This window comes from Rhinoderma darwinii, chromosome 13 (assembly GCF_050947455.1).
Source record: "Rhinoderma darwinii isolate aRhiDar2 chromosome 13, aRhiDar2.hap1, whole genome shotgun sequence".
NCBI lineage: Eukaryota > Metazoa > Chordata > Amphibia > Anura > Rhinodermatidae > Rhinoderma > Rhinoderma darwinii.
In genome coordinates this window covers 19,538,800-19,559,391 of record NC_134699.1, presented here as the reverse complement: position 1 = coordinate 19,559,391, position 20,592 = coordinate 19,538,800, and the positions used below count along the sequence as shown (strand labels likewise).

Genomic DNA, 20,592 nt, shown 5'->3' with positions numbered 1-20,592 from the left:
CGTTGTTTTAACGGCCATCACACGGACATATTACACCTTTGTGTGAATAAGGCCTTAGGGAAAATGGTAAGAGTGCAAAACCAAAACTGGAGGCAGTTACCACCTCCATATACAGCATGCAACACAAAAAAATTATGGTCAGCACATCCTAACAAAATGCTAAATTTAATCTTGGGAGCTGCTTGGTCCTCCAGGGAGAGTGGCGATCTTTGTAGCTGTTCTCCACTTCAAACGAGGGACCTCTTTGCTGTAAAGAAGTCCATGAGTGCAGCCCTGCTTACAGTGGGAGAATAGCCCAGATCATGTCCTGCATGGTCAGCCATTCATCTGTATGACCGGCATGTAATATTATGTATGTACATAGCTGTGACCAATGGACAAATACAAATATTCATTGCTCCACAGACTTTATTGATTTACAGATTGAGAAATATTTTCAGTTTAGGAAACAATTTCAGAAGATAAACATTAAATTGAATCAGGGATTTAGAGAGAAGACACATATAGATTTAATCAAAATCGTCTTGTTCTGTTTGCATGAAGTTATTCAGCTAAACATAAATCGAGATATGCTTTAAGGTCTCTGCAGGAACAATTTGGTTTCCAGACATTCCTATGTAAGAAAGAAGCAAAATAACATTATTAAAATATCTAAGTGACTAAAAAAGATTGTATGAGATAAGAGAAACAGCACCACTCTTGTACATAGGCTGTGTGTGGTATTGCAGCTCAACCCGATTTAGTTCCCACACAGTTATGTTTTTCTAATCTCATACAACCCCTTCTAGTAAATTCATGATGTAGTCATTGACCTAAAATTCATGAAGATCATTCGATAAGGTAGGTAGGAAACATGAAGCTCTGGGCTGTATTAATTCCTGATTCTCTCCATGAACATTATGTATGAGGGAAGGGAAAGGGAGAAAGTATGTGATCTGAAATAATATTTAACTTTTATTAATATGCATTAAAATAGAGATAAATTGTAAAAATCCTTGGTGTAAGAGGTATGTGCGAGTGACCCCCAAACTCACATACCTAGGCTACCGAACCCAAAGTTCTCATTCAATCCAAATGGACTGACTGAGTTAAAATTAAAAATCCATTCACTTTCTTTTTTGAGGAGTGCCAGATCTAAATCTCCCCTTCTAATGCCCAATCGTACTTGGCATATAGCCCAGCCTTTAAGAGTGGTCCAATTCAAATTATGTTTAGTTTTAAAGTGCCTAGCTATTGGGGTAGGGCAGAATGGTCTATTTCTGAGCTGACACTCACTTAGATTTTTATCGTAATTAATGATGGGGTTAATATGTTCCATGATACGGATACGTAATTCTCTCACTGTTTTGCCAATATATTTGAGGCCACAAGGGCATTCCAGGCAATAAATCACACCAGGTGTGTCACACCTGATGCGGTCCCTGATGTTATGCCTATTACCGTATGCATCTGTGAAGTGTCTTTTCTCTATCAAAATTCTACAGGCCCTGCACATCTTGCAGGGATGAAATCCAGGACTCAAGGTGGTCTTGATGTTGTTAACCCTTGAGAAATGGCTCCGTACTAGCATATTCGAGATAGTCTTGCCCTTCCTATAACCCAGAGAGACTCTGTCGCCCAAAAGGTTCCTCAGAGTGGGGTCACTGAGCAGAACGTTCCAATGATGATTAAGGACGTTATTCATTTCATCCCAGTTCTCATGAAAATCAGTAATGAAACGTGGTTGTTCTCGTCCTGCATCTATTTTCACCTTTGGGACCAACAGTGTCTGACGTTCTGTTCTCAAGGCCCAATTGTAAGCCCTCTTAATATTCCATAGCAGTGCAGTCTCGGGCTGTGATTTGTGCTCTTGCTCCAGCGCAATAGACACACAGCTATAGGGCGCTGCTTGCAGGCTCCTGTTCACACCACACCGCGGTGCAGCCATATAGTGGTGCAGCAGGTTACCACTGCTTAATCCTGCGGCATCGCCACTTTATAATTTACAACCATTTTGCAAGCTCAGCACATTATGTGTTCTTCGCATGAACACTTTTGACACAATCATAATCATTATATCCCAATTTATATAGCCTAGGTATGTGAGTTTGGGGGTCACTCGCACATACCTCTTACACCAAGGATTTTTACAATTTATCTCTATTTTATCTCTATTTTAATGCATATTAATAAAAGTTAAATATTATTTCAGATCACATACTTTCTCCCTTTCCCTTCCCTCACACATATAGCTATACTGGGTGGTGTACACCAATGTGATCTGTCTACAATACTGTGTGATAGGTGGTCTTCCACACTTTGCTACTCTCCATGAACATTAAATCTAACACCAGCAGAGCTTTATTACTCACCCAGTTATATATAACTTATTTTTTTCATTCCAAGAACATTACAAAGGACCAGGAGACATTACTTACAGGTGGAGGAAAGACGATACAGACATTAATATAGGAAAGGGTTCTTTACAGTTAGAGTAGTCAAGCTATGAAATTCCCTACCCCAAGAGCTAGTAATGGCAGATACTATGTCAGCATTAAAAAGAATGGCTAGATGCTTCTCTAATGACAAATTGAGATATAAATAATTTACCAATAATTTACCCCCGCGATTGCAATCGCCATCTTTGTGCTCCTATTAGGACCTACCAGAGTTTAATAGGAGCCTTGCTAAATCACGATATACTGCAATACATTAGTATTGCAGTACATCGATGACGCGATCTCTGGTTCAAGTCCCCAAAATACAATTAAAAAAGGTTTTTGGTACAAAAAGATGTAAAGTTCAAAAACTCATTCATAAAAGTCTGAACCATTGTAATATAACTTTATTTAACCGGCACGATGACCGCCTTATAAAATACAAAATTATATTTGCCTGAAAAGTTTTTTGGTCACCTTATCTCCCCAAAAAACAGATCAAAAATTTGCATGTCCCTAAAATGGTACCAATAAATACTTCGGCTCGCCCCGCAAAAAACAGCCCTCATACCGCTCAATCGTCAAAAATATAAAAATGTTATGGCTTGTTTAGAAATAGTTTTTTCTTGTAAAAGTAGTAAAACATTTAAAAACTATGTAAATTTGGTATCTCTGTAATCGTATCGACCAGGGGAATAAAGTTAACATGTCGACTTTAACCGCACGATGAACACCATAAAAATGAAACCCAAAGAACAATGGTGGACTTACTGTTTTTTTTACATTTTACCCAACTAATATATTTTTTTCAGTTTCTCAGTACATGGTACATTAAATAATGCTGTAAAAAAAAAACTAAAACGCGTCACGCAAAAACAATCCCTCATATGGCTGTGTCAAAAAATAAAAAAGTTATGGCTTTTGAAAGGTGGGGAGGAAAAAAACAAAAATCAAAAACATCTCCAAGCGGTTAATCAGTTTTTCATGGCAAGTAAGTAACTTCTCCAACTAGACTATGAACATGGGTCACATTATTGCAACAACATTATGTTCAAGTTCGGCATTAACCTAAAAACATGGCGGGATGTCCCCACAAATTAGAGGTATTGAAAGCTGCTTCTCGGGATCGGTGGGGGTCTCAGACCTTGGTTTCCCATTGACTACACTTTTATGGCGTGTATAATCGAGGAATTTCTAAAAGTGGAACATTTCTTGAAGAGTTTTAGAATATAGGCAGATGTAAAAAATGAACATCAATCCATTTCATTGACAAAACCCCTTATTGTGAGATGTTAAGAGTCATATATACAGTATACATAAGGTCCCCACCATCCTGTCAAACAATAAAAACCTACCACATATCATATCCTTCAGATGCAATGGTGGCTGCACATCTGACATCATCCTCTAGGTTGTCGTCATGTAAATCTACACAAAAGAAAACCATATTATAAGACAGATCTATATGTCCAGGTTAATGTTCTTGCAGTACCACTACTGACCACCTTGTTGTTCTAGAACAAGTGTTTTTAAGGAACTACAGAACGTTTGTGGACATATTAGAAAGTCAGAGTATGAAGATGAATTGTACCTGAACATGACATATTGCACAGGTTCCTTGATGGGCGGTCAGTGTCTTGGCACCACGTGCTGGAGCTGATCTGGAAGACACCATGGTGCTCTTCATCTTTTTTAACATCTTTATCGAATCCACTGGCATGATGAGCTATACACATGACTGAAAAAAAGGAAGAAACATGGACATAGCCTTTATAGTAAAAAAAAACCTTTATAATTAGCAACAATGAAGTTAGAGGTGGAAATGAATAGATAGATAGATGGATGGATGGATAGATAGATAGATAGATAGATAGATAGATAGATAGATAGATAGTTTTCTAGCAAGTTATGAACCATTTTAGATTTATGCTAATTAGTTTCTTAATAGACAACTGGGCGTTTTTTAACTTTTTACCAACTGGGCATTGTGGAGAGAAGTGTATGACGCTGACCAATCAGCATCATACACTTCTCTTCATTCATGTTTAGCTGTACTCACAGCACAGCGTGACCTCGCGAGACCACGCTGTGTTGTCGCATACTCCCACATTAACTTTATAGAAGTTTACACTTCGGTAAAGTTTCTGTGGGATTTACTCGCAGCACACCGTGATCTTGCGAGATTACGCTGTGCTGTCATTCACAGCGAGATCATGCTGTGCTGTGAGTTAAGTCCCACAGAAACTTTACCAAAGTGTCGGGAGTGTGAATAGACATCGCATCCTGGCTGGAGGCGATGTCTATTCACTCTCAAGACACTTCGGTAAAGTTAATGTGGGAGTAAGTGACAGCACAGTATTATCTCGTGAGATCATGCTGTGCAGTGAAACAAGCCGGGCTGGAATTAAGAGAAGTGTATGATGCTGATTGGTCAGCATCATACACTTCTCTGTACAACGCCCACTTGGTAAAAAGTTAAAACACGCCCAGTTGTCTATTAAGAAACGAATTAGCATAAATCTAAAATTGTTCATAACTTGCTCAAAAATCATTGTTTTTCACCTATAATCTGGTGACAGAGTCTCTTTAAGCTTCCATGTTAGTTCCTTGCCATGCCATTCAGTGCCCTTTAATTATGCAGGCGACGTCATCACGCCACTTGCATCGTTCAGCTGCAGCAGACCTGGTCAGAAGAAAGCAGGCCTGCATTGCTAGAGGATGCCACGAGAACGAGATCAGGTGAGTATTTTTTTCTTCCAGTAAACAGGGTGAGTGCGATTATTTACATGGGGTTCTATCTAAAGGGGGCTCTATGGGGGAGCTATATACAGGGGATTCTATGGGGACAGAATCTACAGGAGGCTCTGTGGGGGCACACTATCTACAGGGGCTGTATGTGGGGCATTATCCACAGGGGGACCTTTGGGGGCCACTATCTACAAGGGGATCTATGTTGGGCACTATCTACAGGGGGCTCTATGAGGAAACTATCTAATGGGGGCTCTAAGAGAGCAGTATCTACAGGAGGCTCTATGGGGGCACTAGCTACAAGAGGCTCCATGGGGGGCACTAGTTACAAGAGGCTCTATGGGGGCACTATCTCCAAGAGGCTCCATAGAGGGCACTATGTATAGGGGGCACTATCTACAGGGGATTCTATGTGGGGCACTATCTACAGGGGGCACTATAAGGGGCACTATATACAAGGGGCTCTATGAAGGGCACTATCTACAAGGGGCTCTATGGGGGGCACTATCTACAGTGGGAATTGTGTGTGTGTATGTGGGACACAGTGTATGGTTCTATTAAAAATAGAGGCGCAGTGTATGGTGCAATTATATTTAAAGGCGTAGTGTGTGGCACCATGAGAATTTTATTTTCGTATATAGGTGCCGAAATGTTTGAAAAGTAAGAAACAGAAGATATCTGAGCAGCAAACTTCAGAAATGGGCCGTGGCTGGGAAAAGTCATCATATAGGTCTGGACCCGGTGGAGAAGAAAGCAGAAAAAGAAGATGTGAGTCACTCAATGTAAATGTTTATTATGTCTCTAACTAATCAGTACCATAGTCAATGTATGATCTGCAGCGAGATAATGGATGGTATGATTTTTTTTTTATTGTGAAACAGCAATTCCCAACACATCCATACCATTGTTTGTTTCATGCTGGGAGCTGTAGTTTTATGCTATACAAACCTATACGTCAGGTTTTAAAAACTAAATTTTCTAATGATCTCTGTACTGAGCTGTATTTGTGCTGGCGCTGTATATATGTACTGAGTTTAGTTTGGGTGCTGTATTTATGTACAGAACTTGGCTCTAGTACTGTATAAATGCACTGAGCTTTGTTCTGGTGCTGTATATATGTAATGAGTTCGGTCCTGGTGCTGTGTATATATATATATGAACTGAGATTGGCTTTGGTGCAGTATTTATGTAACATGCTGTGTTCTGGTGCTGTATATATGGACTGAGCTTTGTTCTAGTGCTGTATATATCTATCGAGTTTGGTTATGGTGCTATATATATATGTAGAGAGCTTGGTTCTGGTGCTGTATTTATCTACTGAACTTGCTTCCTGTGCTGTATTTATGTACTGATCTTGGTTCCTGTGCTGTATATATGTACTAAGCAATGGTTCTATTTCTGTATTTATGTACTGAGGTTGGTTTTGGTGCTGTAAATATGTACTGAGTTTGGTTCTAGTGCGTTATATATGTACTGATCTTGGTTCTGGTCCTGAATATATATGTACTGAGCTTTGTTCTGGTGCTGTATTTATGTACTGCGCTTGGTTCTGGTACAATATTTATTACTGTGCTTTTTTCAGTCTATAGGTCTATAATTAATAAGTGTAATATAGTGAGTGCTGGTAGATAAGTTTGTCATTTATCTGCATGTATACATTGCAGATTTTATGCAGCATTTTTATAAGAAGGGCTAGGTGCACCCCTGTCTCTCCTTTACCAGTCAGAAAATTGAAAGGAAACTGGAGAGAAAATGGACCATATTTCTTCAAGTCTTATTGTTTTTCAATTGTTTGTATACTGACGAATGTGTTTTCTTTCTGTTTTTTCCCTCACTCATTTATAGGTTTCGTGTCCCTCAGAAAATACTATAATAATAGACATGTAGAACATAAAGAAATTAAACTAATTGTTAAACATCCAGAATAAAAAAAGAATAAACATATACTGTAGAGGACATGCTTACAATTTGTCACCATTTCTTCAGGCAACTGGTTATTTCTCATTGCTTCGAGCAACATACACGGGATCAATGCCCAGCTGGAAGTTGTTAGAGCTGCGAGAAGAAGCACAATATAGATCTTCATCTTGATGTGTTGTGGAGCTGGATATTGCTCTGTTCATATTTATAGCTGATCTAATGTGTCCACACAATACAAATGGCACCATCTGTCCACACAATCCTTAAATGTAAACCCCTTAGGCACATTCTGGGTACACATTACCGTTTGAGTCTCTTGGCATGGGTTTTAGTGATTTTTTTGGTTTTCCCACTGAATGCCAGACAGGGGTATATCAGCTAGGCTAAGCAAAGCTCCCTTAAAGAGAACCTTTCACCTGCCCACACATGTGCAGCTGAGTGCACCATGTTATAGGCAGGGCTGCACAAATCCTGGGGCAAATTTTTCCTATCCTCCACCGTTACTTAGATATCGGGGCCGTTATATTTGGTGCCCGATATTTAAATAACCCCTGAACTGTCAATGGGGCATGTAATTGGCAAGGGGGCGTGTTACTATCGCTGTGACACTGTCCAATTAGCTACGGACAGTGTCACAGGAAGAGCTGGAGAGAGGAGAGCATGTGCGCGCGCGCAGGCGCAGCTCTGCCGCCACCACGGAACAGAAGAGAAGAACAATGTGAATTCTTCTTCTGTTCCGTGGCAGCGGGAGTATTGTCAGCAGCAGCGTTGGAGCTGTGCTTGCATGCGCTCTCACTCTTCAGATCTCGGCAAGCAAGGATGACACGACTTGCGAGAGATCACAGAGTTGTCGTCCTTGTATGCCGAGAGCTAAAGAGTAAGAGCGTGCGTGTGTGCGCGACCGCATGCATGGGCGCAAAGCTCCGACGCCGCTGCCGACGATACTCCTGCCACCACGGAACAAAAGAAGAATTTACATCCTTCTTCTCCTCTTCTATTCCGTGGTGGCGGTGGAGCTGCGCGCGCACACGCTCTCCTCCCTCCTGCTCTTGTTGCGACACTGTCCGTAGCTGATTGGACAGTGTCATAGCAATGTTACACGCCCCCTTGCCAATAACACGCCCCATTGACAGTCCAGGGGGTTATTTAAATGAGTGAATGACCAAATGAGTGAATTAGACAGACCATAGATTTCGCAGGAAGTAGATAGATTCTCCTCCTCAGTAGAAATTGAAACAGCAGGCGGCCTGTGATTTAGCTGAAGGAAAAGTACTGAAAATAAAAATTTTAGGATTTTTAAACAACAGAAGTAGTAAAAAATGGAGGTCTAGGCATCTTCTGGAACAATCAGTGCTCTCCATGAGATCTGTCCCATTTCCAAACAGTGTTTAACCAAGAATAGCAGATAATGACCTGGCCATATAGGCAGTGGCGTACCTACCGCCGTAGCAGCTGTAGCGGCTGCTACGTGGCCCGCGGCATGAGGGGGCCCGAGTCGCCCACCGGCACGGGCCCCCACCATGGCCGCAGGCTTCGCTAGCAGCCGCTATGGCTGCTACAGCGGGACGCCACTGATCACTACGGCAGAGCAGGGAGGTATCTCCCCGCTCTGCCATTAAACAAAAGACATGTATCCCCTATCCACAGGATATCCACAGGATAGGGGACACAAGTGTGATCGCTGGCAGTGATAGGGAGAACGGGGGACTGAAAGTCCCCTGAAGTTCTCCATCACAAACCTCGGACTTCCGGGTTCTGTGTCGGCAGCTCTGTAGAAATGAATGGAGCGCCGGTCACGCTTGTGCGAATGCGTGACCAGCGCACCTTTCATTTTTATTGAGCTGCCGACACAGACGCCGGAAGTCAGAGGTTAGTCATGGAGAACTTCAGGGGACTTTCAGTCCCCCGTTCTCCCTATCACTGCCAGCGATTACACATGTATCCCCTATCCTGTGGATAGGGGATGCATGTTATTTGTAGGACACAACAACACTGTAGGTCGCATTTTTTTTTTTGGGGGGGGGGGACGCTGTATGGCGTTCCCTGCAGGGGGTGGCGCTGTATGGTGTTCCCTGCAGGGGGGGCGCTGTATGGCGTTCCCTGCAGGGGGGGGGCGCTGTATGGCATTCCCTGCAGGGGGGGGCGCTGTATGGCGTTCCCTGCAGGGGGGGGCACTGTATGGCGTTCCCTGCAGGGGGGGCTGTATGGCGTTCTCTACAGGGGGGACTGTATGGCGCTCCCTGCAGGGGGTACTGTATGGCGTTCTCTACAGGGGGGCTGTATGGCGTTCTCTACAGTGGGGGCTGTATGGCGTTAGCGCCATACAGCCCCCTCTGTAGAGAACGCCACACAGTCCCCCCTGTAGATAACGACACACAGTCCCCCCTGTAGATAACGCCACACAGTCCCCCCTCTAGATAACGCCACACAGTCCCCCCTGTAGATAACGCCACACAGTCCCCCCTGTAGATAACGCCACACAGGCCCCCCTGTAGATAACGCCATACAGTCCCCCTCTGTAGATATCTACAAAGGGGGCTGTATGGCGTTATCTACAGGGGGGGGCTGTATGGCGTTATCTACAGGGGGGCTGTATGGCGTTATCTACAGGGGGGGCTGTAAAAAAGGCACTATCTACAAGGGGGGGGGGGTTGTGTGACTCCCAGGGGAGGGGGGGCCCCAGTCAAAAGTTTGCTATGGGACCCAGTCTTTCCTAGTTACGCCCCTGCATATAGGTGCCCTGGTGCGATAAAGGTACACTACATGGGCAATAGTATTGGTACACCTACACATTATACCTACAGGAGCTTTTATGACATCCCCTTTCTAAATCAGTAAGTATTAATATAGAGTTGTTCCTTCCCTTTGCAGCTAAAACAGTTTTCAGTCTTCTGGGAAGGCTTTTAACAAGATTTTTGAGCGTGTCTGGCGGAATTTTGGCTCAATTGTCCTGAAGATCATTTGTGAGGTCAGACACTGATGTTGGAGAAGAGGTCCTGGCTCACAATCTCCATTTTCGTTCATCCAAAAAGGTGTTGGATGGGGTTGAGGTCAGGGCTCTGTGTGGGACAGTCAAGTTCTTCCTCACCAAACTCACCCAACCATCCAAAGTCTCTATGGACCTTACTTTGTGCACTGGGGGACAGTCATGCTGGAACAGAAAAGAAACAAATCCCAAACTGTTTGCACAAAGTTGGAAGCTACAATTGTCCAAAATGTCTTGGTATGCTGAAGCCTTAATATTTCCCTTTAGTGGAACTAAGGGGCCCAGGCCAACCCCTGAAAAATAACCCCATATCATTATCCCTCCTCCGCCAAACCCAGACCAACAGATAGAGAAGGTGATTTATCACTCCACAGAAGACGTTTCCACTGCCCCAGAGTCCAGTGGTGGCGGCTTTACACCTCTCCACCTGACACTTGGCATTGTGCTTGGTGATGTAAGGTTTGCATGCATCTGCTCGGCCATGAAAACCCATGACATGAAGCTCCTGGAGCACAGTTTTTGTGCTGATGTTAATGCCGGAGGAGGTTTGGAGCTCTGCAGTTATTGAGTCAACAGAGATTTGGTGAATTTTTTTGCACAATGCCTCTCAGCACTCGGTGACCCCGCTCTATAACTTTGGTCTGCACTTCGTGGCTGAGTTCCCGTGGTTTCTAGACGCTTCCACTTTGCAATAATAACAGAGTTAGGCCTCATGCACACGACCGTAAAAATTCCCGTTATTACGGGTCGTAATTACGACCCGTAATAACTGGCTCATAGACTTCTATTGGCGACGGGTGCCTTCCCGTTTTCTCACGGGAAGGTGCCCGTGCCGTTGAAAAAGATAGAACATGTCCTATTTCAGGCCGTAATAACGGCACGGACAGTCCATAGAAGTCTATGGAGCTCTCGTAATGACGGGTGGCTACGTGTGTGCACCCGTCATTACGGCAGCGTTGCTAAGCGACGTCAGTAAATAGTCACTGTCCAGGGAGCTGAAAGAGTTAACTGATCGGCAGTAACTCTTTCAGCACCTGGACAGTGACTACCGATCAGAATAAAGAGCAACCTGTAAAAAATAAAAATAAAAGACGTTCATACTTACCGAGAACTTCCTGCTTCCTCCAGTCCGGTCTCCCGCCCGTTGCCTTGGTGACGCGTCCCTCTCGACATCCGGGCCGACGTCCTGGATGACGTTTCAGGCCATGTGACCGCTGCAGCCAATCACAGGTCAATCACAGGCTGCAGCGGTCACATGGACTGCCGCGTCATCCAGGGATGTCGGGCTGGATGTGACGAGAGGGACGCGTCACCAAGACAACGGCCGGGTAAGTATGAATTTCTTTAACATTTATTACAGAAAGGGCTGTCCCTTCTCTCTATCCTGCACTGATAGAGAGAAGGGCTGCCGATTAGTGCAGTGCTATTTTGCCGCCAAAAACGTGCCCGTAAATACGGGTGGAATACGGGTGACACCGGACCCATATTTACGGGCACGGGTTCGTAAATACTGGTGCAAAACGGGTCGAATACGTGTGACACTGGACCCGTATTTACGGGTGGGAAAAAATACGGTCGTGTGCATGAGGCCTAAATCGTGGAATATCTAGGAGGAAAGAATTTTCACGAACTGACTTGTTATACGATGGCGTTTTATTACAGGACCATGCCGGAATTTAGTGAGATCTTTAGGACAACCCTTTCATTCACAAATGTTTGTAAAGGCGACTGCTTGGCGAGGTGCTGGATTTTATACACCTGTGGTAATAGGACTGAATGAAATATCTGAATTCAATGATTGAGAGGTGTGTCCCAATACTTTTGTCCATATAGTGTATGGTCCTTTTGTCCTCCAGCAGTTGATTCACTGATATTGAGCTTCTCGATCGTCAATTCCCTCACCACGGTGCCAACTTCTAGAATTCCAGTAGATACAACCCACCAGTAATGGGAATCCTTGCATGTACTCCAATAGACAGATGGAAGCACTGACGTTTTTTTTTACGGTGGCAGCCGGTTGTCTCAGCAGATTTACATGTTGCACATATGGCATAGCCATGAGTATACCTGAAGGTGTTAATGATTGAGTAGGTGGGAGAGAGAGTACCTGAATGAGGGGGTGAGAGCACCTGAGCAAGAAAGTGAGTGGGCGACCATGAATGTATCTGTTAGGCCAAATTCAAATAAATGGGTGTCAAATCGGCCGTGAAAAACTAACGTTTTTCACGGTCGATTTGCACCTGTGCGGGAGTCATTTTCACGGATTTATTATAGACTTGAGTCTATTGAGGGATCCGAGAGAACGGGCCAAAATAGGACATGTCCTATTTTTTCACGGGTCGTTTACTCTGTTAAAAAGAACGGCCGTGTGAATAGCCCCATAGTGGTGTGGGGGGCAAAATCCAAGTTCGCACAGGATGCTAAGCAGGTTACGGTCATCTCTGAAAGCATATCGGTCAAAGATGTTGTACACAATTAGAATAACATGTCGGCTTTCTTCCAGGAACAGTGCCATATCTGCCCATGGGTCATGTCTGGTATTGCAGTTCAGCTCCAATGAAGCGAATGGGGCTGCAATACCAAACACAACCTGTGGAAAAGCGTGGCACTGTTTTTGGAGAAAAGTAGCCATGTTTTTCTAATTAAGTACAATCCCATTATACAAAGTTAATGTTTTCCAGTTTTATTACTAAAGGGGCATTCCAAGAATATTAAGATTCCCTCTGACCCCAAGAAGAAAGGGATTAAAGCAATTTAAAGACAATGGGGCCATATTGCAATAGTTTTACTATTTACTAGTTTACTCCCAAAATGGGAGTGGGACTGAGCAGAAAAAAAAATATGAAGGGTCCCTTTAAAATCTGTGTTTTGTGTATGGAACAAAGCAGTAAAATCAATTGTTAATTGTTCTTACCCCATATAAAATCTCAATGACCTGTTTCTCACTGTTCCGGCCTCAAGCTGTACGAAACCAAAATCTACAGAACAAACAGTTTCTAAAATACAAACAACATAAAACACGTCCCGCTGCTACAACGTCAAGGCTCTGAATAGTAGAACATTTATGTCATACAGGTGTCGGGCTACTTTACTTCCTGGAAATTGACTTTTGGGCCACTGGACCCTCACATTGGCTATACAGTCAGGAAATCGAACATCCAGCTGTTTCTTATTCTGCACAGCGTAAAATGAAAAGCTCCTGTTACCACCTAGAAACTGTCAACAAGATGCTGTTTATTGATCTATTATTCATTTCATGTGCCTTGATGGCATAATGAGCATGTCAGCAGAAGCGATCCTGCTTGTTGATGATCCCAAGGTAAAATCAGATCTGTTTCTATACTATGCAGCAAAGATTTCATATTTCTGACTACAATCACATCCGCAGAGTCCTGTAAATCCCGTCCTGCTCTGATCTCCCTGATCAGTGCAGGAAAGTAAGAGGAAGCTCAATGAGATAACCACAAAACCCTCTATACTCCAGATATGATTTACCCCTTAAAGGGTTATTCCAATCAGAAAGAATCATGGCATATCCACAGGATATGTCATACATGTATAATAGATGGGGGTCTATCAGCTGTTTCTGTAACTCCCTTCGAAGACATAGGTACAAGTCCTAGAGGTGGGACCAGCATCTATCAGAAATTTAGCACTATATACTGGGGGCTCTTTGTGGCACAAACTACAGGGGGCTTTGTGTGGGGCACTATCTACAGGGGACATTGTGACTGGCAGTATGTACAGGGGGTGCTGTGTGTGGTACTGTCTACAGCGGGCACTGTGAATTGCACTACCCCAAGGTAGGGCATTATTGTTGTAGGGCATTAACTACAGGGGCCATTGCGAGTGGCACTATCTAGAGCAGGGGTCTCAAACTCGGCCGGGTAAGTGGGCCGCATGTAGAAAAAATGGGAAGTTGACGGGCCGCATTACATTCAAATTTGATACAATACAAAATTATTGTTAATCAATTAGTTATTTGAACTACAATAACACTATATTAATAGAATAATAATACTACATTACTATAATAATACCGCTAGGTTTAAAATTTGAGATATTTCTCCACGTGCTTATTTCAACAATCCAGCTTTCCAGTTTAAGTGTCGCTAAATGCAGTCCGGCGGCTCAGTTAGCACAAATGTCAAGATTGGGCAGCCCCTTTTTAGATAGTGCTGCAGTGCCCTCTGTGGATGCTGCCGCAGTGCCCTCTGTGGATGTTGCCGCAGTGCCCTCTGTGGATGCTGCCGCAGTGCCCTCTGTGGATAATGCAACACACGCCTAGATAAGGCCACAGTGCCCTCTGTAGATAAGGCCACAGTGCCCTCTGTAGAGGCTGCCACAGTGCCATCTGTAGAGGCTGCCACAGTGCCCTCTGTAGAGGCTGCCAAAGTGCCCTCTGTAGAGGCTGCCAAAGTGCCCTCTGTAGAGGCTGCCCCAGTGCCCTCTGTAGAGGCTGCCCCAGTGCCCTCTGTAGAGGCTGCCCCAGTGATGTCAGGGGCTTGCCCACAGCTGGAGTCCCAGGCAGAGCGCTAGTAGGCTCTTCCTGGGACTCCAGCTGTGCTCCTGACATCACTGGGACTCCTGCCCTGGGGAAGCCCCTGACATCATTGTCGATGTATGGACAGCGATGTCAGAGGCTTCCCCAGAGTCCCGGAGCAGAGCCGATAATAGCGCTCTGCCCGGGACTCCGCTCTGGGGAAGACCCTGACACACTGTCCATATATGGGCAGCGATGTCGGGGAATTCCACAGAGTCCCGGAGCAGAGCCGACACCAGCGCTCTGCTCGGGACTCAGGCTCTGGGGAAGCCCCAGACATCGCTGTTCATATGTGGACAGCGATGTCAGGGAATTCCACAGAGTCCCGGAGCAGAGCCGACACCAGCGCTCTGCTCCGCTCTGGGCAAGACGCTGACACACTTTCCATATATGGGCAGCGATGTCAGGGAATTCCACAGAGTCCCGGAGCAGAGCCGACACCAGCGCTCTGCTCGGGACTCCGGCTCTGGGGAAGCCCCAGACATCGCTGTTCATATGTGGACAGCGATGTCAGGGACTTCCACAGAGTCCAGGAGCAGAGCCGACACCAGCGCTCTGCTCGGGACTCCGGCTCTGGGGAAGCCCCAGACATCGCTGTTCATATGTGGACAGCGATGTCAGGGAATTCCACAGAGTCCAGGAGCAGAGCCGACACCAGCGCTCTGCTCCGCTCTGGGCAAGACCCTGACACACTGTCCATATATATAGGCAGCGATGTCAGGGAATTCCACAGAGTCCCGGAGCAGAGCCGACACCAGCGCTCTGCTCGGGACTCCGGCTCTGGGGAAGCCCCAGACATCGCTGTTCATATGTGGACAGCAATGTCAGGGAATTCCACAGAGTCCAGGAGCAGAGCCGACACCAGCGCTCTGCTCCGCTTTGGGCAAGACCCTGACACACTGTTCATATATGGGCAGCGATGTCAGGGAATTCCACAGAGTCCCGCAGCAGAGCCGACACCAGCGCTCTGCTCAGGACTCCGGCTCTGGGGAAGCCCCAGACATCGCTGTTCATATGTGGACAGCGATGTCAGGGAATTCCACAGAGTCCAGGAGCAGAGCCGACACCAGCGCTCTGCTCCGCTCTGGGCAAGACCCTGACACACTGTCCATATATGGGCAGCGATGTCAGGGAATTCCACAGAGTCCCGGAGCAGAGCCGACACCAGCGCTCTGCTCGGGACTCCGGCTCTGGGGAAGCCCCAGACATCGCTGTTCATATGTGGACAGCGATGTCAGGGAATTCCAGAGTCTCGGAGCAGAGCCGATACTAGCGGCTCTGTGTCCCGCGGGCCGCAGATGACAGCCCCAGGGGCCGCATGCAGCCCGCGGGCCGCGTGCTTGAGACCCCTGATCTAGAGCAAAATCTGTTTGAGGCGCTATCTACAACTAACTCTGTGTGGGGCACTCTCTACAGGGGACATTGTGAGTGGCACTATCTAGAGGGGGCATTGCAAGGGACACTCTCTACAGGGGGCATTGTCAGTGGCACTATCTATAGGGGGCATGGTTAAAGGCTCGGTACTGACTGTACACATATAGGTCCATTTGTAATGGGTAAATTTAATAAACAAGTGTGGGTAGATATGTTTGCTCTAGAGATTTTGGCATGGACTTCTTCAACACTACCCTACACCACTACCCTGAACCCCAAGGAAATTGCATAATAAAAGGTCTATGTCGGAAGCAACGCTTACAAAATCACATTCCGTCTTCATCCGGGTTGTTTTTTTCGTTGTTAAAATGGCAACTCTAGTTGCAAAATCAGACACAGCCTATAGACATGAGGGGAGCTGTTTCTTGGAAGAAATTTCAGAGAAATCTGCATGACAATAAATATGGCTACCATTCCAGCCTCTATAGTTTCCACCCAGTATATCTAAGGTCCTGAGCAAATCATCTAATATCTAATGATACATCCTGTGTTCCCATATTTTTGAATAACTAGGCAGATTTGCCATTTAGGGCACTAGGAAAGCTGAGTGGCAACCTCTGGGAAATGTGTGCAGAAGATCTTGTGAATTATTCTTATTTGCTCAGCCAAATTCTGCAATGTGATTGCCAAGAGGTAGAGTATGGTGAACAAGCAGTACAATATTATTGGCATACCTAAATCACCGTTTTTTACGGCTGTTTTTGGAGCTGTTATTCTATGGAGTCTATGAAAAACAGCTCCAAAAGTGGCTCAAGAAGTGACCTGCACTTCTTTTTCACGGCCATTATTTATGCGTCCGTTTTTCAAAATGGGCGCGTAAAAAAACGGCCCGTCGGAACAGAACGCAGTTTTTCCCATTGCAATCAATGGGCAGATGTTTAGAGCCGTCCTGCTTCCGATTTTTCCGAAAAACGGCCGAAAATAAGCCGTGTGAACATACCCTATGTGTTGTCTGTTGTATGCCTGCCATGTTATCTGCAGCCACTAGGTGTCACTGCAGTATGAGTGACATGGAGCTATAGAGCTGTCTGGCAGGAAGTAGAAGGGAGTGTGTGCGTAGCTCACATGGGAGTCAGACAGAACTGCTGCAGCTGGGTAGGGAGAGACTGCGGCCTCCCAGCACCTGAGCCTAGTAAGAAGCTGCAGGATGGAGGTCCTACCTGCAAGAGAGGGACTGTGGGGAAACAAGGAGGCTTCCCTGTGCGTAGAAGCAGGAAGTTAGAGGTGTCCGTATTGGAGAATGCCACAGGAGAAAAGTTAGGAGATGTCCGTTACCTGTAATACTGCATTAATGAGCAGAAACCTGTTAATGGGTGAATTGTTGTGAAGCAACGGTAATTATTTTGCGCGGTCCTTAAAGAGACATTACCATATTTAAGGACTTGGACTTAAAACTGCGTGAGCGTTTCACTCCGTGGCCTGGGACTGTTCTCTGAGTGTTGTGTGAACAGTACCTAACGTGCACGTACGCAGCCGAGGGAGTGGGGATCCGTAAAGGTAGCAGCCACCGTGACCCACGGAGGCGCAGAGCATTCCTCCTCCAAAGTGACTGGTGCACCCTAGGAGTAGCAGGGAAGGCTGTGGGTAGAGGGTAGCCCCTGAGCGACCTGTAGCGGCATGGTTGGAACAGGCTGGAGAGCCTGCTGTCATTTTGGGATAGCCCGGCCTAGTGGAAACTCCTGCGGAGTGGAGAGCTCAACCCCCGGTTTAGGACTTCTCTGGTTGTTATGCCACTTTTTTAAATAAAACTAATTCCAGCTGATTATTGCAGAGCAACCCTGTAACATTATGAAGTATCAGAACATGGTCTTCCATGGCTAAAGCGCGCTCTGGTCTCTCAGATGTGTGCACAATGTGCGCTTAATGAGAGATCAGAGCGCACTTTATCCATGCAAGAAGCTGGACAAGGAATCCGCTGCAATTGGGTGCTCCGCTGAATTGTCAGTACACCTAAATTACCTATTTATACAGGCCTTGTGTCCTCTCATGTAATACATTCTATATGACCCTTCTTAGGGTATGTTCACACGGCTTACTTTCGTCAGTTTTTCGAAAAATTGGAAGCAGAACGCCTCCAAACATCTGCCCATTGATTTCAATGGGAAAAACGGCGTTCTGTTCCAACGGGCCGTTTTTTTACGTAGCTGTTTTTAAAAATGGCCACGTAAAAAAACGCCCGCTCAAAAAAAGTGCATGTCACATCTTGAGCCGTTTTTCATTGACTATAGAAAAACAGCTTCAAAAATGGCCGTAAAAAACGCGAGTTGCTTAAAAAGAGTCTGATAAACAGGAGCTGTTTTCCCTTGAAAACGGCTCTGTATTTTCAGACGTTTTTGGTTAAGTGTGTGAACATACCCTTACTGTCGTGCTTCTAGATATTCTACATATTAATCGACAACATGACCACCCAGTAACAAAAAAACATCTACCCTTTACACTAATAAGGGGTTTTATGAGTTTGCAAAAAATGGGTAGTCTTTCTTGTTGCAGAAACAGCGGCACTTTATACCATGGTCTGTGACTGGTACTGCAGCTCAGCCCCATCCACTTGATTGTGGTCTCATAAATTCCTTATTGGAAGGTGGCTATCTGTGGCTATCTGTATTGGGGCACCTGTAGCTGGCACACGCTGTTAATTCCTAATTATTACTGGTAATAAAAACATATTTAAAGTGTAGCTAAACATTCGACAAATAGAAACATGTCAGAAGTTTCTATTGGTGGGGGTCCGAGCACTGAGACCCCCACCAATCGCAAGAATGAAGCAGCTGAAGTGTTTGTGTGAGCGCTCAGCTGCTTCGTTTGTGAAGGAATAAATTCAAAATTCCATGTTTTGTATTTTGTGTCAGTATACACTGCACAGTATGATATTCATTTTTTTGTCTTTCAGTTTTCCATGTAATAATCTGCAGATTACTTAGTTATTTCTTCTTGGCAGTAAAACAGTTCATGCAAGTAACATTTAGTGATCACGTGCTTAGTACAAGGGAATTCACTCTCTTCTGTACTTTTCAAGGTCAGAGGGAGGGATTCTCCCTTTGCAGACTTCCTCCTATGAGTCATGCTCTTTGTTCTATGTGTCTTATAAATATACGCTTTATATGATAATAAATTGGAGTATTTCCTTTTGAGAATTTGGTCTCCGGGTGATTGACTCACTGAGCTCGTTACACTTCTGTAACGTTAATGTGGGTGTAAGTGACATATCACGCTGTGCTGAGTACAAATGGAATGAATGGGGAGAAGTGTATGACGCTGATTGGTCACTGATTGGTCAGCGTCATACGCTCCTCTGTACAACGCCCACTTGGTCAAAAAGTAAAACACGCCCAGTTGGGCATTAAGAAACTAATTAGCATAAAGCTAAAATCGCTCATAACTTGGTGAAAATTGATCGTTTTTCTAAATACAAAACACTGCCGTTACCTACATTATAGCGCCAATCAATGTAGGAGACAGGGCACTTATAATGTGGGGACAAAGACACTTTAATAGAAGCCTGTCAGAAAGAGGATATACTGTAATACATTGGTATTGCAATATATCGTGCAAGCGATCGCTTGTTGAAGTCTCCTAGGGGGACTAATAAAAAAAGTAAAAGTTAGTAAAATAAAGTACTTTTTTTATGTAAAAATTTTTATTAAATTAAAAGTCCAAAAAAAAACCTTTAACCATTTCCCCCCTAGAGCATAGTAAAGAAATAAAAAAATAAACATAATTGGTATCGCCACATCCGTAAAAGTCTGAACTATTGCAATATATCATTATTTAACCCCTCCCCCCATTATTCGTGCTCTTCCTCTTTCCTTCCTTTTTATTTAAATTTATGTACATCTCTTTAACCCCTTAAGGACACGGCCAATTTTGGCCTTCAGGACAGAACAATTTTGTTATATTTCCCTCTTTGCATCCCGACGCTCATAACGCTTTTATTTTTTGTACGACGTAGTTGTATGAGACTTTGTTTTTTGCGGGACGAGTTGTACTTTATGTACGTACCATTTTTTGGTACAAATACATTATTGTTTAATTTCTATACATTTTTAATTAGATTAAATTGCAGAAAAAAAGCAGTTGCGCAGCAGTTTTAATATTTTTTTTTTTACACCATACACCGATCATCAGAAATAATGTTATACATTTGTTGTACAGGTTGTTATGGTCGTGGCGATACCAAATATGTCTATATTATTTCATGTTTTGGGACTTATATTTTAAAAAGTTGATTTATTATAAAAAATGTGTATTTCTGTGTATTTTATTTACTTTTTATTTATTTATTTACCATTATTTTTGTTTTACATTCATTAAACTTTTTTTTTTAATCCCATAAAGGGATTTATTATTTTTATTTTGTAACTATAATGTATATGCCAGTACATTAGCCTGTTACTGATCGTACACAGGCAGTTGTTAGGGCGCACCTCAATATGCCCTAACAACAGGAAATATGTTCAGACAGCCCTGGGGTCCTTCACTGGACCCTGGGCCGTCTGCCCATACGAGTTATGGGCTTTGATCGCGTCACAGTTATTTTCTGTGAC

The 20,592-nt window shown here is 44.4% G+C and overlaps 1 protein-coding gene across 6 annotated transcripts; it reads right to left on the bottom strand.

The window, feature by feature from the left end:
- Positions 1 to 402: 402 nt before the first annotated feature.
- On the bottom strand, positions 403 to 17,602 carry LOC142666809 (lysozyme C-like). 6 transcript variants are annotated; one of them, XM_075847012.1, is made up of 6 exons: positions 17,209 to 17,602; positions 8,271 to 8,357; positions 7,131 to 7,220; positions 4,009 to 4,155; positions 3,773 to 3,845; positions 403 to 613 (listed from the first exon to the last, which is right to left on the bottom strand). In XM_075847012.1, the coding sequence occupies exons 3-6, from the start codon at positions 7,183 to 7,185 to the stop codon at positions 544 to 546; spliced, it is 345 nt and encodes a 114-aa protein (XP_075703127.1). In that variant the 5' UTR covers positions 7,186 to 7,220; positions 8,271 to 8,357; positions 17,209 to 17,602; the 3' UTR covers positions 403 to 543. The 6 variants fall into 6 exon arrangements, with proteins under 6 accessions (XP_075703127.1, XP_075703128.1, XP_075703129.1 ...); XM_075847013.1 differs by lacking the exon at positions 8,271 to 8,357; XM_075847014.1 differs by lacking the exon at positions 8,271 to 8,357 and having other exon boundaries at positions 17,324 to 17,602.
- Positions 17,603 to 20,592: the final 2,990 nt, after the last annotated feature.